General features: G+C 48.1%; 12 protein-coding genes and 1 non-coding gene across 13 annotated transcripts; 7 read left to right on the top strand and 6 right to left on the bottom strand.

The window, feature by feature from the left end:
- Nucleotides 1-526: 526 nt before the first annotated feature.
- Nucleotides 527-1,379, bottom strand: I303_103096 (uncharacterized protein; the record flags this gene model as incomplete). The annotated part of the gene is made up of 4 exons (XM_018406440.2): nt 527-561; nt 768-829; nt 1,017-1,150; nt 1,308-1,379. The coding sequence occupies 4 exons, from the start codon at nt 1,377-1,379 to the stop codon at nt 527-529; spliced, it is 303 nt and encodes a 100-aa protein (XP_018264934.2).
- A 425-nt stretch (nt 1,380-1,804) lies between these two features.
- I303_103095 (uncharacterized protein) lies at nt 1,805-3,335 on the top strand (the record flags this gene model as incomplete). Its single annotated transcript, XM_018406439.1, has 8 exons — nt 1,805-1,880; nt 1,959-1,990; nt 2,082-2,365; nt 2,452-2,473; nt 2,537-2,695; nt 2,802-2,877; nt 2,984-3,162; nt 3,252-3,335. 8 exons carry the CDS (start codon nt 1,805-1,807, stop codon nt 3,333-3,335), a joined length of 912 nt encoding a protein of 303 aa, XP_018264933.1.
- A 706-nt stretch (nt 3,336-4,041) lies between these two features.
- On the top strand, nt 4,042-6,022 carry I303_103094 (uncharacterized protein; the record flags this gene model as incomplete). Its single annotated transcript, XM_065968691.1, has 8 exons — nt 4,042-4,093; nt 4,148-4,215; nt 4,296-4,538; nt 4,613-4,941; nt 5,025-5,051; nt 5,146-5,557; nt 5,720-5,813; nt 5,895-6,022. 8 exons carry the CDS (start codon nt 4,042-4,044, stop codon nt 6,020-6,022), a joined length of 1,353 nt encoding a protein of 450 aa, XP_065824763.1.
- Nucleotides 6,023-6,650: 628 nt separating this feature from the next.
- On the bottom strand, nt 6,651-8,335 carry I303_103093 (uncharacterized protein; the record flags this gene model as incomplete). The annotated part of the gene is made up of 10 exons (XM_018406437.1): nt 6,651-6,745; nt 6,832-6,887; nt 6,977-7,005; nt 7,094-7,163; nt 7,245-7,323; nt 7,400-7,436; nt 7,535-7,621; nt 7,688-7,758; nt 7,856-7,924; nt 8,023-8,335. 10 exons carry the CDS (start codon nt 8,333-8,335, stop codon nt 6,651-6,653), a joined length of 906 nt encoding a protein of 301 aa, XP_018264931.1.
- Nucleotides 8,336-9,296: 961 nt separating this feature from the next.
- Nucleotides 9,297-10,430, bottom strand: I303_103092 (uncharacterized protein; the record flags this gene model as incomplete). Its single annotated transcript, XM_018406436.1, has 4 exons — nt 9,297-9,531; nt 9,640-9,759; nt 9,857-10,056; nt 10,338-10,430. 4 exons carry the CDS (start codon nt 10,428-10,430, stop codon nt 9,297-9,299), a joined length of 648 nt encoding a protein of 215 aa, XP_018264930.1.
- Nucleotides 10,431-11,458: 1,028 nt separating this feature from the next.
- Nucleotides 11,459-14,348, bottom strand: I303_103091 (uncharacterized protein; the record flags this gene model as incomplete). The annotated part of the gene is made up of 11 exons (XM_065968690.1): nt 11,459-11,646; nt 11,749-11,922; nt 11,997-12,226; nt 12,295-12,431; nt 12,489-12,602; nt 12,671-13,359; nt 13,426-13,624; nt 13,692-13,769; nt 13,840-13,860; nt 13,979-14,076; nt 14,156-14,348. 11 exons carry the CDS (start codon nt 14,346-14,348, stop codon nt 11,459-11,461), a joined length of 2,121 nt encoding a protein of 706 aa, XP_065824762.1.
- Nucleotides 14,349-14,730: 382 nt separating this feature from the next.
- I303_103090 (mitochondrial 54S ribosomal uL14m domain-containing protein) lies at nt 14,731-15,591 on the top strand (the record flags this gene model as incomplete). The annotated part of the gene is made up of 5 exons (XM_018406434.1): nt 14,731-14,757; nt 14,843-14,933; nt 15,028-15,199; nt 15,331-15,484; nt 15,583-15,591. 5 exons carry the CDS (start codon nt 14,731-14,733, stop codon nt 15,589-15,591), a joined length of 453 nt encoding a protein of 150 aa, XP_018264928.1.
- Nucleotides 15,592-16,106: 515 nt separating this feature from the next.
- I303_103089 lies at nt 16,107-16,190 on the bottom strand. The gene has a single exon. It is a non-coding gene; the product is annotated as a tRNA-Arg (tRNA).
- Nucleotides 16,191-17,256: 1,066 nt separating this feature from the next.
- I303_103088 (uncharacterized protein) lies at nt 17,257-18,414 on the top strand (the record flags this gene model as incomplete). Its single annotated transcript, XM_018406433.1, has 5 exons — nt 17,257-17,407; nt 17,526-17,710; nt 17,825-17,857; nt 17,945-18,059; nt 18,158-18,414. 5 exons carry the CDS (start codon nt 17,257-17,259, stop codon nt 18,412-18,414), a joined length of 741 nt encoding a protein of 246 aa, XP_018264927.1.
- A 1,669-nt stretch (nt 18,415-20,083) lies between these two features.
- Nucleotides 20,084-21,744, top strand: I303_103087 (uncharacterized protein; the record flags this gene model as incomplete). The annotated part of the gene is made up of 7 exons (XM_018406432.1): nt 20,084-20,299; nt 20,388-20,548; nt 20,696-20,775; nt 20,858-21,073; nt 21,165-21,290; nt 21,357-21,437; nt 21,545-21,744. The coding sequence occupies 7 exons, from the start codon at nt 20,084-20,086 to the stop codon at nt 21,742-21,744; spliced, it is 1,080 nt and encodes a 359-aa protein (XP_018264926.1).
- A 668-nt stretch (nt 21,745-22,412) lies between these two features.
- I303_103086 (60S ribosomal protein uL18) lies at nt 22,413-23,686 on the bottom strand (the record flags this gene model as incomplete). Its single annotated transcript, XM_018406431.1, has 4 exons — nt 22,413-22,683; nt 22,783-23,228; nt 23,337-23,402; nt 23,543-23,686. 4 exons carry the CDS (start codon nt 23,684-23,686, stop codon nt 22,413-22,415), a joined length of 927 nt encoding a protein of 308 aa, XP_018264925.1.
- A 452-nt stretch (nt 23,687-24,138) lies between these two features.
- Nucleotides 24,139-25,712, top strand: I303_103085 (protein disulfide-isomerase domain; the record flags this gene model as incomplete). Its single annotated transcript, XM_018406430.1, has 5 exons — nt 24,139-24,270; nt 24,372-24,710; nt 24,777-24,869; nt 24,929-25,079; nt 25,147-25,712. The coding sequence occupies 5 exons, from the start codon at nt 24,139-24,141 to the stop codon at nt 25,710-25,712; spliced, it is 1,281 nt and encodes a 426-aa protein (XP_018264924.1).
- A 336-nt stretch (nt 25,713-26,048) lies between these two features.
- I303_103084 (uncharacterized protein) lies at nt 26,049-27,145 on the top strand (the record flags this gene model as incomplete). The annotated part of the gene is made up of 2 exons (XM_018406429.1): nt 26,049-26,702; nt 26,942-27,145. The coding sequence occupies 2 exons, from the start codon at nt 26,049-26,051 to the stop codon at nt 27,143-27,145; spliced, it is 858 nt and encodes a 285-aa protein (XP_018264923.1).
- Nucleotides 27,146-27,432: the final 287 nt, after the last annotated feature.

The raw sequence follows: 27,432 nt of genomic DNA, 5'->3' as shown, positions 1-27,432 counted from the left end.
ATCAGAGCGAACGGAACGGACGAAGCTGGGTGAGGGAGAATCTTTCGATGGGCTCATTCAATAAAATGCCGTTTCAACATGCCCGCATGACAAACTAACCAGACTCGATTGAGCTGCTTTTGAATATCAGAAGGACGCAATCCGTAGTCCAAGCGAAGTTTCATACGATCAGTGAACACCTGTAGAGCCGGTCGGAAATTTCCCGCTTCTTCCATAAACACACGACGACCTGCTTATCGGTTTGTAAGAGAGCTTAACGGTCTGCTGTGGTCGCAACCTTGCCAAGCTTCACCCGACTTTCTCAAATCACCAGAAAGCACCGATGCCAGTTTGGCAATCCTCACCATCGCACTTCCACTACCATCACCTCAGACCACCCTGAGCCGGGGGACGAAAGTCGAAGCAAGGGTCGGAAAATGGCCGCAATGATACCTGACAGTTGGATCACTCTAGTGCCAATTTCCCATTCAGAGCGTTAAGCTTTATGCATTTTTCCATGTCCCGATACCTATACTATATCCCGAATCTAGTGGTGGCCGGACTTGTGGTGTTTGAGGTGCACTGTTGGGTCGATGAGCGTGACAAAGAAAAGGAGGAATGTGGTGTAAGTGAGAGTGTCGACAGGAAAGATTTGGGGCACAGGAAGGAGGAATGATTCGTCGTAGGTTCACATTGAGTAGATGATGACAATAAGAATAGGAGGGAGGATGATAACATTGTCAGCAACCGAATCAAGCAGAATGATGGATTTATACATTTGAACTCACTGTTGTAGTCGATAGTATAACCGATGAGGAAGAGGGTACCGACAGTGACGAGGAGGGGAACACTATAGCAATCGACAGAATTAGCTTGTGTTCATCAATCCTATGGAATCCCTCTCTATAGCTCCGCTGTTCCATCATTCTTCACTTCATCCAGACGCTCCTTCGCATATCTTTCATCCGTAAATCCCTCAAACCGTCCTGCTGCGAATCGCCGACCCCTGTGTTGTGATTTCGTCATGACCAACTCACCCAGAGGCGTTCTTTCCCTCGAAGTATCGACCTCTCAAACCACCTGGTCGCTCCGAAGCGGGTTTAGGACCCTTGGGAAGTTTAGAGTAGAAGTCGATCACTTGAGCAGTTCGTACTGAGGTGGTACCGGAAGACTAAAGCACAAACGATATATCAGCTTCCGCAGAATTTCCACTTCTTGCTCTCCGAAGTGACGATGAGTGTATCAGAGAAGATAGCGAAGGTATAGACCCGTCGGCCGATGTCGTTATGGAGGAGAAGAAGGGAGAATGAGCTGAATAGAAAACGCACGACAGCTCCTGGAGTAGCGATCTTTGGGGGGATCAAACCGGCGAGGGATCGTCGAGCAGCTGTAGGTAACATTTTGGAGGATGATTGAGTGGTGACTTGAGAACAACGCCGGATGTTTTTGATGTATTGATTATGAATGATGAGCTCGAATGCTACGGTAGTGAGTAGCGAGTATCAATGGACCACTACCCACCGTAGAGATGATCCGCGAGTGGGTAAACCCGAGTTCCCCGAAGTGTGGCACAAAGCGGATTCAAGTACTCGGAAAGATACTCACTCGTGTTGATGCGTGCCTGGAGTTGAAAAAGTTGGTGAAATGTAGAGATTAGCATCCCCAATAAGCTGATAGGCATTTTACATGCTCATTCGTCGATCATTATACGCTGTTTCTCTAACGTACATACTGGTCTTGTCTGTGTCGCTCCAACCAGTCTCGAGCTATCACCAACACTCCTTAAAACCCAGATTATAGCTCTAGCTCTTCTACTAGTCTCAAGATGTCTCCTCCAGCCGACGGTCGATTGGGCAAACGAGAATCTGGAACCGCCAGAATTCTAGGTTCGGGTGCTTCAGGTTGGTAAACTATCTTCAATAGCTCAGCTCAAGTGATACTTTGATTTCACACACGAGCTAACTCATTCGCTCATATAGGTGTTGCCGAATTGATGGTCTTCCACCCAGTCGTACGTTGCGTCCGACCATCTCTTCTCACCAGTACCAGCATGGGATAGCCGGTAAATCCGCGCTGACTATTTGACTATGTTTGAAATGTAGGACACAGTAGCCAAACGATTGATGTCGAACAAAGCTGCCATCTCAACTGCAGGATTGAACAATATCATCTTCAAATCAGCTGCCAACGCTCCGATCACTTCCAAATTCCTCTCGCTCTTCCCCGGATTAGGGTACGCAGCGGGGTACAAGATCGCCCAACGAGTGTACAAGTTCGGTGGACAGCCGTATTTCCGAGATTTGATCGATAAGAACGGCGGAGGATGGTTCAGGGATACCTTTGGGAAGAAGACGGGTGGGATGTTGATGCATGCCGCTGCGGGATCGTGAGTACTTCTTCTCATTGTTCTCTTATTCACCTATGTCCACGTTTCTCAAGCCCGCGCTGACTATTGGAATGCTATATCATCAGTCTGACCGGTATTGGAGAAGTTGTGAGTCGTCATATGATTTGATGTGAAAGATACGGGACGAAGCTGATGTCCGCGGTGAATCAGGTCCTACTTCCCCTTGATGTGCTCAAAATCAAAATGCAGACCAACCCTGAAGCTATCAAAGGACGAGGTTTGTTCAAGCTCGTCACTGAGGAGGGTATCGCTTCGTTGTACCGAGGATGGGGATGGACGATGGCTAGAAATGCTCCTGGATCTTTCGCTGTAAGTCCTGAGTCGCACATGATTTCCTGCCTATCTGCTATCCCAATCATCGTCCATAGCTCTTGACGAGTGACGAAAAGCTAATTCATCGAACTTGATACATTAGCTCTTCGGTGGTTCTGCAGTGACGAAAGAATACCTCTTCCAACTTTCCGATTACTCTTCCGCCACATGGACTCAGAGTAAGTTTGCGCGTGACACCCATTATACATTTCTCAAGCCCTACTATGCATCGCGTTATACGTAAGGACTGCGTCATGCTAATCTCCTGACTGGTTGATTTTCCAGACTTCGTTGCCTCGATAGCAGGTGCTGTCGCCTCAATCACCGTCGCAGCTCCCCTTGACGTAGTCAAGACCCGAATTCAAAATGCCAACTTCAACTCGACTGTGGGAGGATCAGCTATTATTCGAGAAATGATCAGGACTGAGGGTGTTGGAGCTTTCTTCAAGGGATTGACACCTAAGGTGGGTAACATCTCCATTCGCCATTCTCCAAGTCCCAAATTCATAGTAACGGCTGGTGCTGATATCGTCTGATTGGCTGGCCCTCGCAGATCCTTGTTGTCGGTCCTAAATTGGTGTTCTCATACACCTTGGCACAAAGTTTGATCCCATTCTTCGGTAAATACGGTGAGTAGCTTGATTCAAATTCTCGCAATGTTATTCACCTGATAGTAAAAAGGCTGATGATCCTTTGACATCGTAGTATAATCAAGCCACACTAGATTGACGGATCCTCGCTTCCCCCCAGCTTGCATTTTACGCGATTCAGAATTCAGTCTGTTCCGACTCACTCAAGCAGCAACCGCCCATCACTCACTTTTTCCCGGTCGGATGGAAGGTAGACATTGTATAAAGATAGATAGTACGATATAGAATATACATCACATGCTCAAGACTCATGGCTCCTGGTTCACCACTCTTCCTTTATTCAACCACAATTTTGGTTCTGCTTTCTTCCTATGTTAATATCGATCGCAACAATATGCATGGTCTGCAGTTTGCCCTCGTACCAGAACAATGGTACTCGAGCACTCATGCCACATGGGGTAGTTTGTTACGTTATGAGTATGCGTCAAGGGGTGGAGGTGGTCCAAGCGTGTCTCTGTGCGTTTCTTCTCCTTATAGACCTCTTGTCGTTTCATCGTCTATCGTCGATACCACAATTTCGACTGACACCAGCACCCAACATCTCATTCACTACTATACAAACGTCGCTGGGTCGGCATCGACAAGCTTGACAGTACAAGACGAAAATACTTGGTGTCTTCAGAGGGCTTTCCGCTTGGTGCAGCTGTGATTGACATCACCTAAAACTCATTCACTGTTGAAATTGTGGAGACAATGAGCGACAAGCTAAAAGCGCCAGAGACACCTCCACTGGTGCTTATACTAGGTATGTCAGCTTAGAGAACTGTGAGTAAGGACTCCAGCTGACGAAAGTGCGTAGGTGGAACGACGACAATAGCGAGGACTCTCGTGCAGTATCTTCTAGATGCGCAATCACCCAGAGCATCTGTGAGCTACTTACGCAATGTCCCCCCACTTTTGCCGGTCCCAATCAGTCGAAAGTCAAGCTTACAGTCCCATGAGAATAGCTTGTCCGTCTAGCCGATCGATTTTCCGTTAATCCACCAACCACATACCTCGACAAATCCTTCTTGTCTCTACTAAACGCCCCTGGATCCAAGCTAGAATACAAGCAAGTCAACTTACTCAACACGGCAAAACATACCGAGCTCTTCACTCCGCCCAAAGAAGTTGACGGTATTCCTCTGACTGAAGGTTTTCATATCGTATTTGACTTGACGGGGGAGTTGGGATTCGATAAACCTGAAATAGTGAGTCAACAACACCGTTGACCCGGGATCTTGATCGAGGCACGATGGTTTTGAGCTGACGGGATGCGCTGTAGCTCCAAATCTCCATCACATATCAAACAGCCTTATCACTAGCCACATCAGCTTCGAACCTATCCACCAACCTGAAACCAAAGGCGTATGTCCGCCTGACATTTCCATTCTACGAGCAGAAGTCTCTGCCGTCTTCCTCGGCTGGTCATTCGGAGACTAGCGAGCTCAAACCCGATGGAGTCAGGGGTAGATGGTGGAATGAAGCTCTTCGGGGGATCGGTCAGCTTGACCTGAATTTCGGAGTCATACGGTGTGCAGCTTGGTATGGCCGTGGGGCTTATTTGGGGGAGATCGTTCCGAGGTTGGTTGTTGGGCATGTCTACCAGTATTTGTGAGTGAGCAATCTTGTCCCATGTAGATCGCATTTTCATGCGAGGTCTGCTGATACCATCTCTCTCCCTTTTCTGATAACAGGAAAGAGGAAATGAAATTCCTATACAAGTGAGTATACCCACCTAGCTCCGGTCCTCTCAATGCCAATGGCAATGACACACATACTGCTTTCTGACGCGGAAAACCTGATTACAATTTGTAGTTCCGATCTACGAGTCAACACAGTTCATTCCCTCGACGTCTCGCAATCCCTCTACCTCTTATCCCTGTACTTGCTATCCAAATCTCGTCCTGAGATTCTGAGCGAATCCTCCGCACCTATCCCATTCTCTTTCGCCTCTTCCTCGTCGTCCGGATTCTTGGGATCGTCAAAAAGAAGCTCAATCTCAGAGACGTGGAAGACCATTCCGACCGTTATACCTGAGAACACCGCTGTTAAAGTACCGCTGTTCAACGTGGTCGATGAGAACGACAGTACCCAAGGCAGTCTGGCTAAGATCGTGGCGGAGACATGGGGGATCAAGTTTGGGTTCCTGAATTCGGCGATGGCGAGTCTGGTTCAGCAGTTCGCGAAGAATGATTTTACCGAGATGGTCGAAGATGTCAACGAGATGGTAAGCTACCTCAACTCAGATTCATATCCATCCGAACATATCGAGTCCGCTCAGGCCTGAGGTGATGATACCCTCATCACGTCACGTCAAACGTGCGGCAGATCGCACAACCGGAAAGAAGAAAGCTGATTGTGTCGGTCACATTCTTCCATATTTTGAAAGCACGTCGAAGCGTGGTCCAAGATGTTAGCGTCCTCCGACCCACCTATCGAGTCCAGTCCAATAACACCATTTTTAGATGAACATGCCTTTAGAAGTACGTTTTCCCTCACCCTCCTTTGAAGAGATCTATCAAAAATGCTTTCATATAGCATAGCTGAGTTTTTTCCTTTCACAGAAATGTCTATCTGTCTAGACGGCTCGAAAGCCAAACGCATATTAGGCTTTAAAGCTATTCACCCTAAAGTCCAGGTCGAGGAATTGAGGGAGATCGTCAAAGGGTTCCAGGAAGATAGATTATGGTAAGTCCCCCAGTTGTCCATCTTTCGGAAGATATTCTGAGACGCAAACCAATTGTCGGGCCTGACTGATACTTGTCATATTATTCAGGCCTAAATTATCTTAGACCCGAGCAGGAAGAGTGCTCCTTGGACAAGCGGTATTTGTTCAGAGTACCCTGATCTTGAATCGCTGCCCACTGCACAGCACAGTGTTCGACAGCAATGTTGATAATAAGCATAACGAGTAAAGGAGCGGAACGAGCGGCCAAATGATCCATTGATTCTCAACATTCATCCTTGCATTGATTTTTCGTTCATGTCATCTTGCGCGACCATAATCAGATTGCCGTCTGGAATTCCACCCCGTTACTAGCATTGCCAAGGTCCCCTACCTCTTCTTTCATAGTATATAAATGCATGATGCGACCTCATGATCGCGACTTCAAGCTGACCCCAGAACATGACTCTGAATACAGATGCATATGTTCCCAATGGTCATCCACATACGTGTAGATTGATACTCTCTTCGAGTCTCTTATTCTCATTCTTACTCTGTAGACAGTCGTGTACACTGCTTGTCCGCATTCTGCGGACAGGCTCAGCCACGCCCTCTTCGAACTTCTTCCGGATCTTTCCCATCCATCGTAAGTCTATTATAAGAACTTCTCAGCGACGTCAGGATACACGTCGAATCGCCTTTGTATCGTGATTGGCAGGTTCTTTCTCGTAGTATTCAACATCTCGACGTCTGCATATCACAGGCGTCAGTCGAATATACTTCTTTGACCGTAGGAATGTGAGATGTGGGATGTGAAATGTGAGCAGTGGACTAACCGATATCAGCATAGATGGTAGTAGGCTCATGAGAAGCCTCTACCAAGACGTCCCCTCTAAAATGCACATGAGCATTCGTGGTCAGAGTCAGCTCTTTCTCTTACGCTTCGAATGGTAATGTGCATGTCAACGTAAGTCCACTTACAAGGGGTTGACTACCAAGGAGTGACCGTACTATCGAATCCGGGGCAACATCAGCGCTTGAAAGCAGGGTCTAGAATGCGCAACGAGTACACCCATGAGCGGAAGGGAAAGGACGTACAGCTTGATAGGAAGCTTCGGGGTGTCTAGCGGGAGAACACATCGCAACGTAGATCTGATTATCCACGGCTCTACGATATCATAGATAGCGGAAAATCAGCATAGATCGAATGTCGATTCAAGAGGCAGACAGATCGATGCCACAAACTCACCTGGCTCTTTGGAGTAGAGTCCAATGCATAGGTCCGGTGGTGGTATTGAAAGCAGCAGGATAGATCATAGCCACACAGCCTAAAATCGCACGAGATGACTGAGTCAACTTGTGCTACTGGGAAATAAGATCTCAGGAGATTTGGCATCTGCTCACCTTGTCTAGCGGCGATCGTAGCCATTTCGGGGAATCGCTGTGATCGACCATCATCCAGAATCAGTATCGGGGTTTTTAGGCTCGCGAGAGGACTGGCGACGGATTGAATGAAGTGAGGGATCTGAGAAGACGTACAATGTCATAGCAGATACCCAGTCCGATCTTGCCGAAAGGCGTATCGAACGTAGTCAAACTCTTACCGCCTGTGAGGGTATCTGATTCCTAGTTTATTTCGTTGCACGGGTCAGTCTTGAGTAAAGTAGGACATTTGGTGTTCTTCTAACTCACCTTGAAAGTCTGTCTGCCGGGAATATCGATATCGAACAAGTGCACTTTCTGGTGGATGGCAACGAGGGTTCCTGCGATAGTGATGAGCATGTTTAGCACACCTCTCAGTCGGTCCACGGATCTATTGGCTCAAAGGGTACGGCAACAGCCCGCGAGCTGCTCACTCACCCTCCGGATCATATACCGTACAAGTATTGAAGATCTCATCTGCCTTTTCGTCTTTCTGCGGGATCGATCCTGGTATTTATCGTCAGGCAAGGAATGATCAGCTAATTTGTCCTCCTCTGAGAATTTCAACAGATCTCTTAGATTTTGTAGATCGAGGAGAAGCTCACCTCCAATCAACCACACCTGATTATCCCTCGCCATCTCCCTCATAGCCTTGACAGTCTCCCCTTCTTCCCCTTCATTCAACTGACCCCACTTGGTGCCCACCTGAGGGATCTTCTCCGAGTATTCCCTAAAGGCATTCACCGCATACGGACTATTCCAGATTTCAGGTAAGACGATCAAGTGTGGTTTCGGCGTGGAGTTTATAGCTTCCACAACTGCTTTTTTGGCTACTGCTATGTTATTGGTTTTGGATGATGTTAGGGAACCTAATTGCAGGAGAGCTAATCTGAATGATTTCGCTTTGATTGATGCCATTTTGATCTGTATCTTAATTTGTTCTGCGTTATTTCGTTTTGTTTGATGTTTCTTTAAAGTATGAAATGATGGGAGAGGAAGAATCGATGAGAGTGAGATGGATTGATGCGCTATTTATCGAAATTGTCTTGCTTCTTATGAGCTCGTGGGATGTGTGATGATGATTGAGAAGACGTTGTTTTCCGAATGACCATTCACTGCGCTTTGATCCAATGCTTGATGGTTGAGCCTATACCTGCGCCCTATTGAACCGAATAGATTGTCTTTCGCTTTGATGATGATCAGACTAGTGTCAAAGACAACGATCAAAGGAGGGATGTTGGTATACTTCTCACCGGACTCACCGGCTAAACTCGCCAACAGCCAAAGTGAAATCAAATAACCGTTCCTAGCTCCTAGTTCCTAGTTATATACGCGGAATACGCACGGACGCACAGACACCCGACTGCTAATAGTAAGACATTCACAGATGCCTCCGAGTTGAAGACACGCTGATGTACAATTGTGATACGATACGATACGATACGATACGATCATGCATGAGGTTCGTTAGACAGTCACAAGAGACGATTCGCAAAGAAAGAGGAAGGTAAGGTCAGATCCATAATAGTCGATCAAGAAGGACGGACAGACGGACGATGAAAGTGGAAATGTCCATGTACGTAAGTGTGTGTGTAAGGAAAAGACTATGCAAGAATAAATACAGGTAAGAACCGACGATAAGGCAACGAACGAACGCGATGGGATCTCCCTCTTCCTTCCCCAGTTTGACTTGAACTTCGATTTTGATACTTGATAGTCGAAGGCAGAGCCAGGCCCAAAAGACTGAATTGGTTGGGTATACTCCTATCTTACTTGCGGAAAATTCTATATATGTGCCGCCGTTCCTCCCTCGGGACGAGGTCCATGCCCATTCGATAAACACTACTCTTCATCCGGCTGATCGAGATTGCTATTAATATTACAGCATGAAGACTCCGACTCCGGCTCCGACAACACCAAGCACCATAGCAGTCCATCCTCCCAAGATGGCATCAGCACCGACGACCGATCGTCGAGCTAGCGAGCCACTTCGAGACGAGTTGGCGACGGCCGCTTGGGCCGATTCGAGGACGACGGAGTTGATGGCTGATTGGTATTCTTGATAATCTTGGATGGTTCCTGCAGGCACATTGGCAGTAGCGACGGTAGGTAGACTGTGGAAGCACAGCAGAGAATTTGTCAGTCTCTAGCTCTGCCTGGTTTATGTACCAATCCGGCCAAGTGAACAACGAGCGAGACGGGACAGGAACCAGAGAACTCACGCAGTGGTAGGAGCGGTCCAAGTGAACACTGTCCAGACACCATCTCCAGGATCGAGCCAGTAAGTAGTCGTTCGCATAGGTTTGCCAGTCGTCGTCGGGGTATTTCCTACGACCCGTTGTCTATGTTACATCAAGTCATGAGTAATGAATCAGCAACCATGCGAAGACTTTGTTTGACTGATATCTAATGATTGGGCCATAAATACTTCAGACTCACTCAGTCGTAGTCGGACGTGCAGTGGTTTGGGTGGTGGTATCATCATCATCGTCATCCAACGCCGTCGTAGCGGTTGTAGCCGTTGTGAGTCTTGTATTTGTCGTAGCGCCTGCTACACCAGTGGTGATAGTTTGCAAAGTACGTGTCGTGGCGACTCCCAAGGCGTTTGTACCGGTTGACAGAACTACGGTGTCTCCTTGCTATGAAGTGTACATCGATGATCAGCATTCCTTCTCAGCAAAAGTGACTTTGTCCAAAGAGAACAGTGCAGCGGTGTGACGATACAGAGGCGTGATGAATGACTCGTGAAGGACGACATCCTCCTCTCCAACATCGGATCGAACGACGTTGCGGATGAGTGAGCAAATTCATACGAAAGGAGGCTATGCGTGGATGGCCTTGTACAATGTAGAGATAAAGCAGGACCGAAATCAAGTTGTTGCAAAAAGGTTAGAGCATAATAAGAGAGGGAAACACTCACAGCCCAAGGGAAGGTAGTGGTAAATTGTTGACCCAACACATTACTACCTGCCAAAAGCAAGGTGGAGATTATGGTCGATGTTGAGATATACATGGTGATGTAAAGGAATTTCTGATATCACCAGATAGGTGTGATTGTGTTGATAGCGATATCGTTGATAGCGATGTCAACTGACAAGTTGGGCAAATGCGGGAGGAATAAGCTGAAAAGATTTAAGGATCGATGAAGGCTGGTTGAAAGGATGGTGCGCAGTCGCAGATGCTTGCTGGTCGATTATTGGATTTTCGCGGTCGGCCTGGTTCAATAAGAGAATACGATGTTATCGAGCTTCGGACTCAGAGCACGTATGGTCGACGATGAGAGATGGAAAAGACGATGACAACGTCGGTGGTGAAGTGAGGAAGGAGGAAAGCGCGTATCTAGCTGGTTGGGATGACAACCAGCAGAAAGGGAAAGGGCAAAGGGTTGAAATGGGTTTTTCCTTTCTTGAGATCGCTCGATCCTAGGCAATTTTTCTATCCAGAGTGTCAATGTCGATAGGTGGATGAATTCAATGTATGTATGTATTGATAGTGACGACGATAACGATAATGATACTGAACGAGGAGGCGAAATCAAAGCAGAGCAAAAGAAAAAGCAAAAGCAAAACAAACCAAGACTTTCCTAGTACTAGGTGCTTTAGTTCCAAGACATCATCACAGGGTAATTAACTACCGCACAAATTAAACCCCTAAACCTGCCATGTGAGTCGAGTGGCGGTGTTTGATCGAATCCTAATCATGATTACAAAAATTCCTTAATTGCCTTGCTGTCTGCTGAAAACCGCATAATCCCACCAGTTGTAATTGACAAGAAGGTGAAGCGGATTTATCGGGATTGCAAGTGTGTGGCACTACCATTCATCGATTCAAGAGCGAGCCAAGTAGAACGATTAAATAACATATACTTAGCCATTACACCACTTTTGACGTTACGCGCACCCGATAGATGAATTACATGTCTCCTGCTGCAAAATCAAGGCGGCAGATTGCACGATTCAAATTCAAGGATGTATCATGGAGATGAATGTGGAGTTGCATCTGGAAACGATTGATATCAAATCCAAATATCCGTAAAGTTGATTAAGCCTTCAAGGTTTCACCTAGCCCACCTAAAGCTTCAGCCAAAGTTCCAGCTTGACCATTCCCACTCTGCTGTATGACCGTCGGTGTGGGCATCCCCGCTTCGTCTCTGAGCAAGCTGATGTAGTAGTCTTTCATCGAAGTCTCGGTGGACTTGGTAGTCGACTGCACGATTGAGTAAAGATCCTCTGACAATACGAATAGTCATGAGCAAGGACAAGTCAGCCCTACGTTCACCTCCCGCCAGCCTATCTTTGGATCCATTGGGGCACAATGAAGCCACGACTCACCTTCCCAATGGGAACTCTTGCTAGCGACTGTCGTGCCGCTCTTGAGTCCAGCCAAAGCCAAAGGCCCTTCGCCAGGTATGACCCGACCTTCTTTCTCGTTAGGTCTTGATGGGTCGATGAACCAGCTTTGAGTCGTGCCGTCAAGCAAATCGGGGTAGACCCTTCCAGCGACATCTGCGAAAGCGCATATTCATCAACTGATGGTCATTGATCGCAAATAATGGCAAAAAGAGAGCAAGGTAATTTACCGATAACATCCACGGTGACTTCACTCGCGACTTCATTCAGCTGTTTGTACGCAAACCCTCTTGGTGGTTTATAGAAGCGCACGAGAGATGTATCTGAGCCACCGTTCGAGGCATGAGTCGGCTCAGATCCAGGTGTTCCTTCTTTGGCAAGCTCAAACAGATCTCCGTAAAGCACACATCGCCAGCCTGTCGAAGTGGGAGTAGTATTGTTCACTTCGATGGCAATAAGCCTGCCCATCGTAGATACCATTAGCATGCAAGCCACTCAAATCGCACAGAAACGTTAAGCGCAGCTCACCTAATTTTGAGAAAGACACCTCGGTCCATCGCTCCATCCGAAGGTTTTGCTAATTCTCCAGTCGGCAGGTCTTTCCTATTTTTCTTCAGCCTGACTAAATCATCAAGCCAAATACGTTCTCCTCCCCACCACAAGCCCTGAGAGAAAACCATAGCGTTAATACATACCCGTCATCAGCATTTCCCGTTGCTCACCTGATACAGCGTCTTTCTTTGATCTAGTATAGCTGTCATGTCCTCCGCGCTGATATCTTGATCATTCGGCAATACGTTGATCTTATCCGTCTGAGCCCATGAATTGGTTATACTCTGCGCGTCGCATGTCAATCGAATGTCAGCTGAATATCAGGATCTGCTACGAATTGGTCGAAACTCACCGAGCCAGTCTTCAGAGCTACACTCAACCTGAACACGATCTCTTCGTACTGTTCACTCAGCTCGACGAACTTGATTCGCTTCGCCCAGCGAGACCTCCATGTTTTGTTCAGCAGAGCCTCCACATCCAGTTTCTCCGGTTCTCGTTCTTCTTCCTCGCCCAACTCAATTCCTTGCTCTCGCGCTCGCTGGCGTACCTCCTCGCGTTCTTGCTCTCGTCGTCTTTCTCGTTCCTGTATCTTCTGTTCCTCTTCTTTGATATTGCTCTGAAGCTTGACCGCATCTTTCTTCACTCCGTCTTTGAGTGCTTTCTCGGCAAAATGGCCGATCGAGTCCCATCCATGTTCTCCGCCCAATAGCTCACTTCCAACTTGCCACGGTAAGACATCTTTTGCATCCTTGATCACCTCGTCTTGCGCGCTAAACATACCCAATGGCCTGATATGATACTCGTAGTACTTGATCACATCCGGTTGGCTCGATTTAAGCGAAGAGGGCGCACTTCCGCCGAATAGTGTCCAGGCGGATGAAGCTGAAGCTGAGGCCGTATCTCCAGGATTGACGATTACCGATTTAAGGGGCACGTTCGAGACGAGACCTGGCCAATGGGTGATGGGTGTCAAGCCAGATGCAGAGGAGTTGGAAGGTGGATTGATAGTTTTTATGCGGAACCAGACCAGTTCACCTCGTCCTGTGAGTGAAAAGAATGACATCAGCCTATGCCTTGCAATATACTTCGCGCAACGCCACGACCCACGGAATCTGCGTTGCGACCGCAATTCCTCCGCACGTTCTGGGACTACAGCGGGCAAAGAGGTATCTTCGACTGGCTCGACCACCGCCTTTTTCTTCTTGGCCGAACCCTCTTTCAACGGTGAACTGCCTGATGGTCTCTTGGTGGCTGAGCTGGGTAAAGACTGTCTTTTTGGGCCTCCCTTGCCATATCGACATTCGCACTACAGCGCACAAGGACATGCAAATGATCAACGAGCGTGAAGCGCAACAGCCGAGAGAGGCACACACCGTTGAATGGTCATCCAGAGGTTTAGACCTATCAAATAACCAGATGGCGTGAGGGGCAAACTCTGGCACACTTCGGAACTATCACATATCATTCCTGCCTGTCAGCTCATTACTGGCACATGTAATTGAGAAGCACGGTGAGACATACCTTGGCGGTGTTAGTGGTACCCTACGAATCACACGCAAAGGGTCAGCCTCGTCTTGTCATGCCTGTTCTATGCCTGTTCTAGCCGCATGAATCGAGTGTTTGAGGCAGTCAAAAGGTGCTCGCGGCGGATAAAACTTACGAAGAGATAGAAATCCTGTCGTACATCTCCATTGGGCTGCTTCTTCTTATGTACAAAGATCTTGTAGCCTTCAGGCATCGGTATACGTTGGGAATTGGCTATTATCACATGGTCAATAGCGTCAGCTCAACTGCCTGCCACACCTGACAGATACTATGATTGGGTGAGACCGCTTACGATCCACCTGCAGATTGAGATAATGGACTAGTGATTTGGCGATACCATTGGAATACGAGTCGAACCTCGAGGAGTCCTCCCCGACCTCTTCGTACCACGAATCGTCGCTACTTTTGTGAGTCGTATCGGGCCATCTGGAGGGATCTCCGTCGGACCGAGGCCACACCAATTGCGGATGAGTCGCTTTCACCATATCCGTCAAAGTGGACGCGCTCTTGTGGTAGGCGCAGGAGTTGATATAGGGGTATCGCAGAAGTTCGGGAGTCAATGGGGGATGGGGTTGTGAAGTAATGTCGAGAGATGATCAAATGACTGGTAGCCTAGGACGCGTCTATTTTAGTTGGCCTATCTATTTGTTGTCCTTCCCGTTCCTCGCACATGGTGAATTTTCGGTGCAAGCGGGATCAAATTGTTTCGAACGAACGGATTTATGCCTTTTGGTCTCTTTTGCGATGCTTCATTCATCATATTTGACTTGATACACAGAAGCACACACGAACAGTCATAGCAAGCAGCACGAATAGAGCGATCTATCTCACTGAAACTCAGATCGCAAGAAAGGAGAATATTGTACAATGATCGGTTTGAAAGGTGTATTGAACGTAAGTGCACGCCCTGTTACCCTAGAGACTCTCCTTCCCGTTCATCGTAGCAGGAGGAGCTGATACTTCGTGGTCAACGATCTAGGTGATCGACAATACCGGTGCTCTCAGAGTGGAATGTATCAACGTCTTGAAAGTCAAGACGAGATTGAAGTCCACCGGTACTGCGACAGTCGGTAAGTGTCGAACTTTGTCTGCAAGTCGATTCGATCGATGGGATGCCCCGTCTTCGAGCTATAGCTCTAGGAAGCTGATCTGAAGTGGCTGTAGGCGACGAGATAGTCTGTGTGGTGAACAAAGCTCGACCTATACCGGCGAACGAGGTGATCAAGAACCCTTCATCTTCCTCGAACATACAGAAGATCCGAAAAGGTGATGTCAGACGAGCAGTCGTTGTGAGAGTGAAGAAGACGGTTCAAAGGACAGACGGAAGCGTGGTCAGGTGAGCTGAAAGCAAGCTGAAATCGTTGCGCAACTCATCCACCATAGATAAGGGGCGAGGGACCATCGTGAAAAGAATAATGATGAGGAATTACAGATAGATTAACTCTAATCGCGATTTGCTTTATCTAGGTTCGACGACAACGCAGCTGTCTTACTGAATAATAAAGGAGAGATGCTAGGTACGAGGATAGTCGGTCCTGTAGCAGCAGAATTGAGGAAATCGAAAGGTGGTGCAGCAGGAGCAGGTGGTCGATGGGGAAAGATACTGATGTTGGCTCCAAAGGTGAGTCGGACTCTATATCGAAATGAAATTCCAGACACCATTATAACAGACTTGTGGAATAGTACTGACCTATACGTCGTTGTGCTATGCGTTGATAGGTTGTCTAGATTCAGTATTTGTTGTGCCCACGCATGTATACCTCTCTACTTCCTGGCTTTAGCCCTTGCGTAGAGCTATATCGGAGTGTGGAGAAGGTTTCTGAGATGTTGTTCGCGTTGTTCGGCGGGCGATCATCTAACAACATCTGATACCGGAAGTCTCACTTCGTCCACTCATCCCATGCTACCAATGAATGATCTACCGATAGGTTCTCATCTCGATCTCGTCATCCTGCCAAAACCAATTAGTAGGTGATGATGGGCGGCATCGGCGCCGGGAGCGATCACCCTCTACGGGACCGTCAAGCTATGCACGATCCTCTCTTCACTGATCGACAAGTCCATAATCGCCTAAGCATGAAGTCGATTACTGTACCTGTGCGCGTTCCAACGCTTACAAAATGACTACGCAACTACGCAAATGTATTCTCTTCTCTAGCTCGAGGCTTATAACGAAAGTGTCCTCGCATCGAGGCTTATAGCGAAAGGCGTATGCCCGCACGAACCACAAAAAGAATTTGTCAAAGTCCCGGCGGGGATCGAACCCGCAATCCTCCGCTGTCCAGATAAATAGAAGGCGAATGCCTTAACCATTGGGCCACGGAACCAAATTTTTCGCTACCATCGCCTCGATTAGTCTGCTCATATAGCACTAGACGCCGGGAGAGGAGCGCAGGAGGAGCGGAGGAGAAGGGATGGTGAAACCGTCGAGTGAATCTCCCAAACCATTTTCGAGGGTTCTCACTTGGTCCTCAGCGTGATCAGGACTTCAGAGGCATCGCTTGGCCCCATATGAACCCCAGTATGCTGCTTACACTCTCGTTGGATTCTTGGGAAGCTCATAAAAAGCAGTGGTGTGATAGCGCTTCTTAGTTCGCGGTGGTTGCACTGCGCCACTTGAAGAGCTATATAGACCTGCCACGCGCGTTTCTTGGCAATCCAGATTAGACCCTCGTCTGATGTGATCATCGGCCAGATGCTGCGAGTGATAGTCCTCACCTGCAATGATTCAGCTCATGAGGTTCTGAATTTCTCGGCTGACGATCTGCCCCTCGGTTCCTCAGTGTGCCGGCTTGCGAAGGGTCTGTTTATACGCCCTGTGACCATCACTTAAACTTCAGGTTGTCCGCCTATTCTCATCTCGATGTGTCGGGTACGGAAGCCATGTTTCTGATAACAAAGTCCAGTGGTACATCGGCTTCCAAGCTGCTAGAGCCAAGCGACCGCGCGGAAATTGCGTTATTCACCCTTGTCTCATCCTATGGTACTGAGTTTCATTTGTTTAACCATACCACGGTTTAAGGTTGTCCGGAACGTTGTTCGGTAGAACAAGATCAACGGCTCGGCGTACCTTTGTGGCGCGCAGATCCCTTAAACCGACCTTGTGGCCGTGTTGTTGGGTTTTCGAGATGGATGCATTACATCTGTTGGAATCGCATAAACAACAGCGACGCATATTATTCGGGGGATCAGCATGACCGTTGACGACTATGCAGCTTATTATGCATGTAGACACGGCACCCGTAGAGACGCAGAATATAGCTTATATAACGACTTGCATAAGCCTGATTCTTCCTCTGACTTTCTTACTTCCTTCATCCTCCATCTTTTCTGACTTGTAATAGTCGAGTCGCGCTCAACCCAGACTTACTGGAGACTAATCAACCCGTCAAGATGCTCAGATCGATCGTCCTCTTCACGCTGGCCTATATAGTCGGGTCCTCTTGTACTGTCCGAGCGCTATGCCCGTTGTACAGCAAAGACTATAATACGATTTGGCCGCGTCAGGGCGAAGCACGTATCGAGACAGCGTTCATCGACTACTGTGAGTCCTATCCAATCCACTGTGGATAAGCACAGAGCTATTTCGAGTCGAATAAATCCATATGAATCTGCGAAAACCCCATCATACTGACATGGTTTGCCCGCTTCCCATGAGACAGGTCCCTCGGTCAGCGGTGCCAGCGTTGGGGCGACTTTGTCGGGACAGTCGTCCTCAGAAGATTACAGTTTCAAGGCACCTTCGAGCTACAGATCGGCCGATGGGTCTTACACCCTGGTCTGCAGGTACACCTATCCTACGGAAGACCTGGACGGGGTGGAGGTCTTCAGAAAGAGAGCAGATACAGTATGTCGTTGTCGTTATCATTGTCGTTCTCAAACAATCCGCAGTCTGAAGCTGCTGCAAGGGATTGTTAAATGTCTGATGTCGTCAGGTCATGCTGACCTGGCTTTTGAACAGACCTATGATTGCACATACACGGGTGGAGGAAGCGTGAGTCGATGTTAACTGACACGCGGGTGGCTCGTCCCCATCGGTCATTTGTCCGGGATACTGATGAAATGAGAATCATTGGTTCAGCAATCTCTCACTCCTGCGGCTTCCAACGACCAGAACGAGTGTCCGACCATTCAAGCCGATGCAGCTGAACCGTCTGCCGGGTTCAGCCGGAGGCAGGCGGAAAAGAGAGCTACTAGTGAGTGAGAGATAATTACCAGAATTGCTGCATGTTTCCTTTGAATCGGAGAACGATCGCTGATCGACCTCTTCTTGTCATTAACTATGTTGCTTCAGAACTCACATACGTATGCGCCAGAAAACCGGAGTACTTGACAAATGACGCAGACACGAGCATCAACGTAGACGAAATATATCTGCTCACTGCCACAATCCGCAAGGGAAGCTTCGCCAGCGCAGGCACGGACGGCTCGTTCGAGTATGATTGCAACTATCACACCCAAGACACAGCGACTGGCGAGACATGCAGTTACACTTGGGACTCGGTAAGCAAAGATCCTCATCCTGTTAATGCTCAAACTGGACCGGCGTAGCACTGCACAACACTCTGCTGATCTGGTCTCGATTGATCCATTCGTCTATTCGTCCGTGCTCTATACGGTGCCACGATTAGACCGATAATACCATCCCAGCATTAGCTTCGACCGCTGCCGGAGTCTGTCCGCGATATATAGCCTATTATATGACAGATACCAGCAGCAATGTGCGCCGAAGGTCGAAGAACAGTCGCGAGCTGATCTGGCAAGAGCCGAGCCCGTACGCCGCTAGGCAAGTCAACGCTCGAAAACTCCGGAGGGGACGATATGTCGAGACATCGCAGGAATTGGCAATCCGGGCTATGCTGGAGGAGCGATGCTGATTGCTGCAAGTCTCCTTCAAAGGTATCTCAAGACAGATAAACTGTGTGCCTCAGTATAGATGGAGACGGGAACATTCAGGGGACAAGAGAGGCAAAGTTATCTGTGGCAGTCATACCATAGCTGTTCCTATCTTAGCCGTAACTTTGGACAAAGCACATTCGCATGTTCAGCTATTATAATTATATTCTGGGCTTTTGGATGTTATCATATTCACACCGTGGCATATGTCTCCTCAGACCATCGGTCTCGAGGGTCTTCTCTGAAATGGAGCGGCCTCACGGCTCCTTGCCAAGCTGATCAAGAGGTCGGAGCAAGGATGACGACTCATTCGACAATGCACAAAGTTGGCTGACTAGTGCCAGAGTCGTCGATCGGGAGCTTGGTCTGGACTCATCATAGACCTCAAGGACCCCCTCGTATTGCTCTGCCGGAGGGACAAATGGAGGCGAGCGGGGTCGAGAGAGGCGAGAAAAGAGGAGAAACCGGGGCAAGGAGGCGACGAGGCGAGGGAGAAGTGCGGCAGGGCAGAATAAGGGGAGGGGAGAAAAAGACAAGGAGAGGTAGCAGAATAAGAGCAGGTGGCGGGGCGTTTACTTTGGGCTATTCGACTCACCCTCAGTGTGATGCTCCTTGGCATCTCCTGTCCACAACCCCAGAGTAGAAAGATGGGCTTTAAATGGGACGCCTCTATAAACTGAAGATCACTCTCTCAGCGTTGGTCGAACCAAGAGATTTAAGCTTTCATCCGTGATGTAAGCCTAGTTTGTGTGCCTTTTGATGATTTTCGTTGATTTAGCCTGCCTTTCCTTGCATTCGGGACTCGGTACGAATGGCATACCGAGTGGAGCCCAGATCAAGTCGGTTAATGTCAGGGTAAATATTCTGCTTAGTAGCGCAAATCTTCATCTTTGGATAACTTGTCCCTGAATCGCCGGTGCGCGTGAACAGAGTGGAGTGGAGTAAAGTGGAGAAGAGAAGCTTTAGCTTGAGCGCAAGAGTAATTCACTCGCATACCTTTCTGGATGTTATGGATGAACAAAGAAGAAAGGCGCTCCAAATAAAATACAAATAAAATTGATAAATCCATACATATACGGTCAAAGCGAACACGAAGACAAAGAAGTTGAAAGAAATTCAAAGAGAACAAGAATAAAATCTTCAGATCCCGTCGACCACTTCGCTTCGTATACTATATAAAGTCAAGTAGACGTTCTCACTTGCCCGTTCATACTCCTTTCTTCATCGATACTACTTTTCAACTTCCGTCCCACTTCTTGGATTTTCAACTTCTCATTCCCTTCCACGTATTCACATCCAGGTAATTAAAACAATCTCACGCACAATGTCTTTCCTTCGTTCTACAATAAACGTTTCTAGAGTCGCTTCTGCTCCTCGACGGTCCCCTCTCGTTGCTCGAGCTGTTCCCTCAGTCAGAGCTTTCACAACCCCGACTGTCGTAAGGTACGACAAGAACGGTGATCCGCTTGAAGAGCACCGAGTCGAAGTCGAGCCTAAACACGCCGCCATCGACGAGTCAATCACTTTCGAACACCCAAAAGTGAGCATCTGTCCTTCACAGCCCTCTCTTTCTGCGGCTTAGCTTAATGAGACATCGCTAACACTGTTGAACTCTGTGCGCGTTGTAGAAATGGTCAGACAAACACCCAGGTCACGATATGACCAAGGGTGATTTCGGTAGACATACCAAACGAACCCTTGCTTCCTTCTCCATGGACGGCAAAGTATGCCTCGTCACTGGAGCTGCTCGAGGTTTGGGTAACATGATGGCAAGAACTTTCGTCGAGTCGTGAGTATCGGAAACCTTGCTCTGTGTCGAATCTCACCGATACTCCTTCCTACACGTGCGACATATTGCATCTCGATGTATTGTACTGTGTTATCTCACTTTCTTCAATGATCACGATGCTGACTGACTGTCTCTCGCTTTACAAAGTGGAGCAAACGCCATCGTACTGGTCGATCTCAAAGCAGATGAAGCTCAAAAAGCGGCCGACGACCTCGTTAAATGGTTCGGTGAGCTTTGTCTCTCCATCTCCACCAGACGGTTTTACCCCGATTGTTCAAGTCCTCCAGCTAATCATATCGCTTGTTACAGTCGAAAATGGAGAGGCCGAAGAGGGAGAAATCCAAGCTCTCGGTTTGGGATGCGACGTCTCGGACGAAGCCTCCGTCGCCAAGGTCTTCGCTACCGTCAAGGAGAAGTTCGGTAGATTGGACGCCTGTGTGACTGCTGCTGGTATTGTGGAGAACTACGTCGCACACGATTACCCAACTCAGAAGATCAAGAAGTTGTTGGATATCAACATCATGGGTGAGCCTACAATTTCTGTTCAAATTGCAATACACCATTATTCCTTGGAAAAGCAGTTACAGACGCTGAATACTGCTTGGCAACCGTCCAGGTACTTGGTTCTGCGCTCTTGAAGCTGCCAAACTCATGCCGGAAGGAGGATCCATCACCCTCGTCGGATCCATGTCTGGATCTGTCGTCAATGTTCCTCAGCCGCAAACCCCTTACAACTTCTCCAGTGAGTGCTTATTCGATCTGTATATTGGTGAGATCCAGAAGGTTACTGACGATTCTCTTCTCGCAGAGGCCGGTGTCAGACACATGGCTAGATCTTTAGCTGTCGAATGGGCTGCTAAGGGTATCCGAGTAAACTGTCTTGCTCCAGGTGAGTTGACTGTCTCTCGAACACGATTCCACCCCATATTTGGCGACTTTTCACTGTAGTCAGAGAGAGTAACCTGCTGACTGTTGACTTACGATGCCAACGAATAGGATACACCCTCACTAACCTTACCAAGGTCATCCTCGATGCCAACCCGGTCTTGCGAGACGAGTGGTTACACAGAATCCCAATGGGTAGATTAGCCGATCCATCCGACTTGAAAGGAGCCGTCATCTACTTGGCGTCCGACTCGTCCAAATACACTACGGGTGCGGAGATCGTAGTCGACGGAGGTTACACTTGTTTGTAAGCTGTCAACTCCAGGTGTCGCCTCCGGTTGTGGTACAGTATAGGGTATAGGGCTGTGGTATGGGTATGACATGGACAATCAGCAAGGAATATGGTTCGAGTTTGGGTTGGAATGAAATCGGCATACATGTAATATAGATACAAGAAATCGTAAATCATAAATCATGAATCATAAATCATGAATCATAAATCATGAATCATAAATCATGAATCACAGATTTCAGTTCAAAGGGCATGCATCAATGGATCGATAAGTATGATGCAAAGGTGGTAGTTCGCATGTTGGCCGGGCGTCGCCATCGACAGCTGTCGCAAGCTCGTGCAGACGGCATTTCGGCGACCGGAGTGAGCAGGAAGGCAGCTCGCTTCGAGAAGCATGACTGAAAAATAGCATGTCCGGCTCAAATGTACGCGTCATGAGAAATGTTCAGTGCTGGCATATCTGGATGTACGCTGTCCAATTTCCAAATGTCGCAGCGTGCGTGATGGATTATTGTACAATCGGATTTGCATCGTGTGCATGACCCAAAACGCAAGTATATACAGTACGGTACTTATTTAAAGCAGACTGTATACAACTTTGACAACCCAAAGCCGAAGTCAAAGAACTTGCTATCCCCAATTCCCATCCACGAGTATAACCATGAAGCGTACTCAGATAGACTGAATTTACTCTTCGTCCTCCTCCTCGTCGTCGGCGGCATCGACCTTACCGGCCTTGTAAGCCTCGATCTTAGCTTGGATTCGGGCTTGTTTCTCCTCCTTGGTGGATTTAGGAGCCTTGTATTTCTTGGACTCGGACTTCCACTTGGCGACGTCCTTCTCGGTAGGAGTGAACGAGGGGTCTTCTCTGATCTTGGCGTAGGCCTCGGTGTAGATCTCCTCGATGTCGGCGGAGGAGACGTCAGCGGCGAGGTATGAAGAGAATTGCTTCTTGAATCTGTGTGGTGGATTCACAGATATCAGCATGATTGCGTAATATGTCATTTCATACGTCTGTGCGGTTTCGGACTGAGAAGCATAGACTTTGTGTACTCACCGCTCGTCATCTTCCTCTTCGAGGGACTCCATGTACTCAGCAACGTGACCACCGATGATGTAGTTTTGCAGGACCTCGGCGTCGATGGACTTGGTCTCGGGGTCGTATCCGGGGAATCGCTTCTCGTTGTGGGGGATGAAGATACCACCGTCGGAAGCACCCTTCATAGCTCCGAACACTCTAGCACCGGTAGAAGTTCTTCGGAGACCGACATCGAGGTAAGCCTTGAATGGTCGAGGCTCATCGTCACCCAAAGCTTCGGTCAATTCGAGTTCACCGGAAGGCTCAGTGACACCCTCGTATTTGTCGGCGAGACCGAGCTTGGTAAGAGCTCGTCGGGCGACAAGGAGACCGGTAGCGTAACAGGCAGTCCAGTTGGTGAGACCGTGCTCGATACCGTATTTGGGGAGTTCCTTGGAAGAAGCGTGAACGAGGACGGCATCACCCTGAAACGGTGCAACAAAAAGACATCAGCACCCTGTCCATACCTTTCCATTCCCTCTCCTCCATCCTCACAATAGCTTCTTGTTGATTGTAAATAGAACGGCGCTCACTTGGATCTTGGCGTAGACAATTTGACAGATGACTTGCTTGTTGGTGATTCGGACGACGAGTCGGTACTACAGTAACGAGTGCAAGAGGGAACCGTTAGCTCTTCTGCAATATTGTGTGCTATATAATTCCCCTTCGACAGTTTGCCGATTTCATTGGTTCCAAGAATCTCCTGAAGACTCCATCAATCGTAGAGACAGCTACTCACCTTGGGGGAAGCGTACTTGTTCTTAGCTTGGGAGACGAGACCTCTTCTAGCTTGGTAGTCGGTCTTACCCTCTCTTCTTCGTCGGGGCTTGACTTGGTACCTGGAGAAGTAGGCGTCGTTCTTTTGGGTCTTGACGAAAGGCATTTTGATCGTCTTTTTAAGGATTGAAGGTTGAAGAGGGAGAAAGACTAAGACTCCTATCTGTAAGAACAATATAGGTATATCGATTGTTGCCACGAGAGGATCCTCAGCAGACGAGGCAAGGAAGCAGACGGTATGCACCGTACAGCCGTAAACCTCTGAACGAAAAACCAAAATTCGAGGTTTTTGGTATGTCGGCGTTTCGTCAAACTTGCCTTTTCGCCGAAACTCACACAATGTGGCATGTGTTTTACCTGGTCACAACGAATTTACGTAAACGTTGCGCTAACCGGTTGCGTCGATCTGCCTCCACGTCAGATGTCCACCTATAAGTGTGACATACAGGATGCTAAGCATTGATGCAAATTGAGTCTCACTGCCATTGGACCTTGTGACTCTCCTCGCCATTTGTACGATATCATACACAAACGCCTGGTCCAGAAGCTCTCACCAATATGCTGCTGGCACTACCTATAGCCCTCGCGGCTGCGCTGCTCCCTTCGGTCCAGGCGGGAATGTACGGTCAACCTGTCCTCAATCTCGACGCGAAATCCTTCAAGCAAGCTATGGCGACTGAACACGCTGCTGTAAGTACCCCGTGGTCCAAGTCGTCCTATATCTCAGCAGAGCTGTAAGATTTAGTATGCCTTCCGAGGACGACCAGCTGATGCAAAATAATCGAGTATAGATGGTCGCGTTTGTCGCGCCGTGGTGTGGACACTGTAAAAACCTCGGACCAGAGTACACTGCTGCGGCTCAATCGCTCTCACCGCTCATACCGTTCTACGCTATCGACTGCGACGACCAGAAGAATAAAGGACTATGCGCGGAGTACGGAATACAGGGGTTCCCAACTATCAAAGCGTTCCCTAAGGCTTCCAAGGGCCCGGCAAAGGATTATCAAGGTGAACGAAAGAAGGGGGCGTTGATCGAATATGCGAAGAACCTCGTCCCTGACAAAGTGAAGAAATTGCGGGTCGATAAAGAAGGTAAAGAGGATGATATAATCAAGGGATTCTTGCAAGAGGTCAGCTTTACATCTGGTCGCATTTTTTACGTATAGATAGCTGATTGGTTTGATTGATGTGGATAGAAATCGACTCTACCCCATGTTCTGCTCGTTCATCCCTCCGCACCGTCGATTCCTTTCTTGTGGAAGGTCCTCGCTCATAGACTATCTGGCAAGGTCAGCTCGTGTTCTCGTGCCTGGCAGATCGAACACTAGCTGATAAACGTGAATCGCAGATGCATCTCGGATTCGTTCGAGACACCACGTCACACTCAATACTGTCCTCATTAGAAATATATGACTCGGCGGATACTGCAAAAGACGCGACCAGGGTGGTCTCCTGGCCAGCCGAAGCGACCTCTCATGAGAGTCTAGCTGAATTTGAGGGTAAGCCACGTTCTGCCTGTGTTGCACTTTGGGGAATTCAGCTTATTGTTGTTTCCTTGATTTACAGGTGCGATGAAGTTCAACGCGTTGCTTGAATGGCTCCAATTTCAACTTACAGGCGAAACATCCACATCTAACGATTCTGAAAAAGTAAAAGGTGGATCAAAGAAACAGAAACCCGTTAAAGTGCCTGAACCTATCCAAACTGGATCATCGGACGACGGCGATGCAAATGTGAAAGAAGAACGTTCGGTAAAATCCGAGGCGGCAGCTCGCCGGGCGAAATTGGACGAAGCTGAGCGGAGGGATAAAGAACGGAGAGAGAAGGCGGAACTGAGAGCTAAGCAGGACAAAGCGGAAGAGGAAGCTAGGGGAACTTCTGATTACCTTCTTGACCATAACGAGCAAGAAAAACGAGAACGAGAAAAAGCAAAAGATGGAAGTTCGACTGTCAATGCTCCTGCCCCGGAAGCTGTACCGCAAGAACCCATGGAAGATCATACGGCTAGAGAAGCTGCTTTGAACGCTGAGAAAGAAGATAAAGCGGCTGACCCGTCTCCTGAGCAAGTAGTGACGGATGGCGAAGAGGAGCCGGTGGCGGAGAAGACTAGTATACCTCATGAAGAGCTGTAACAAATGTGATTATTCACACAATGATATCATGCATGCTTTGCTATCTTGTCAGTCTTAGTCTGACGCAACGCCGAAGACGTATCTTGATACGATGTCGATACTGGCGGAGCTCGATGTCGTGTAGTGAGTGTATGAACGTACAGTCGAGCATTATTATGATAGGTGATGATTGAGCAGATCCGCCGGAAGCTTCAATGATGAATTATCCGAATTTTGATGTTTCGCGCATCGATGAAAAGCTGTCGAGAGATGTATCTTCGGTATATCATACGATGCACTTCATACGTATTTCAGTACAAGACAACAGAGCGCATTCTTGCTAAAATCGAATTGACCATGTCCATCCGCTCCGCTTTCAGCGGTATTCGACAATGCTCGAAGTGTCTACGTCCTCTTACTCTGCCCAGATCTTTCGTCAGGCGAGGCATTTCCTCCTCTTCGACCGTATCTGATTCCAATCTCGACTCGAACTCGAGATCGCAAGAACAAGACGAAGAACCCAAAATAAATACATGGTTTCTAAACGAGCAACCTAGATCTGCTTCTTCCTCATCCTCATCCTCATCCTCATATCCTTCATCATCTTTCGAAGCTATCCCAAAATCCTCCAATCCACCTTCACCATTTTTCACAACCACACAAACACAACCCAATCCCAGCGATCCTGAAAATCAGAACCACAACCACAACCAAGTGACACCCCAGGCTATCCCTTCCAATACTCCGCCTCCGATCCAACAACTCCACTCGTTCCTTACAAGTGACAAAACGGACGCCTCGGATGTAGTATTGGGTCATACAGTCCAAATATTCGATACAATCACGTTAACTCGTCATCTAGATTCGAAAGGCCAGGGCGAGTTGATCCGATCGGAGATCAGTGGAGGATGGTATGATTGGGTAATATTGCTTCAAGTCAAAGGAAGTGGGAGTGGGAGTGGAAGTGGGAGAGGGACTGTAGCTAGAGCTGATGGAATCATACGGCGTTGGGTAAGTCGAGGTTCAATTACATTGCACTTCCATCCTTCCTATCAGAGGAGAGGGATCGATGCTTCATGCGACTATATCGTGTCGTATCATCTTATATCATTCAATCTCAATTCTCATCTCATCTCATCTCACATCACAGTATCTCGGGTAAATTGATTCATGGCGACTGCCGACAACAACGCTGACGCTCACACTAATGCTAACGCTTCGATATACCGGCGATCCAATAATACTTCTAGTTATTGCAAAACCCCTTACACCCTCTGATTCCCGCTTCACCCCTCGAACACCCCAAGACCCCCCGGATATCGCCCGAGGCAGACTGGTCGATCATACCCCTCGACCTGGGGCCGGAGGCAGGCATAAGAGCATGTGTGAATCTGGTTAATGAACAGGGGAAAGAGAGGTGGAAATTGGATGAGATATTTAATAAGGGGTTGTGAGCTAAGCCTTATTACGATGCAGACTACGCGGTATAGACGTATAGACGTATAGACATTTATAGGTCTAGACTGTCAATTGACGCAAAGGTGCAGCCAAAACACGGTCTGAGTCGGGCTCTGCTATCGATAACGTCCGATTACATGTTTCATGATATGATATGTATGCCGTATGATATGGCATATTGCATACACACCCAAGATGTCGCCTTCATGCATCGCAGCTAATGCACGTCATGGAGAGCACGGCAATGGCAATACAGAACGCCCTCTTGCAGACCCGTATACCC

The sequence above is a fragment of the Kwoniella dejecticola genome, chromosome 3 (assembly GCF_000512565.2).
Source record: "Kwoniella dejecticola CBS 10117 chromosome 3, complete sequence".
Classification (NCBI taxonomy): Eukaryota; Fungi; Basidiomycota; class Tremellomycetes; order Tremellales; family Cryptococcaceae; genus Kwoniella; species Kwoniella dejecticola.
The sequence above is the reverse complement of the archived record's forward strand: the minus strand, read 5'-3'. Positions and strand labels throughout refer to the sequence as shown.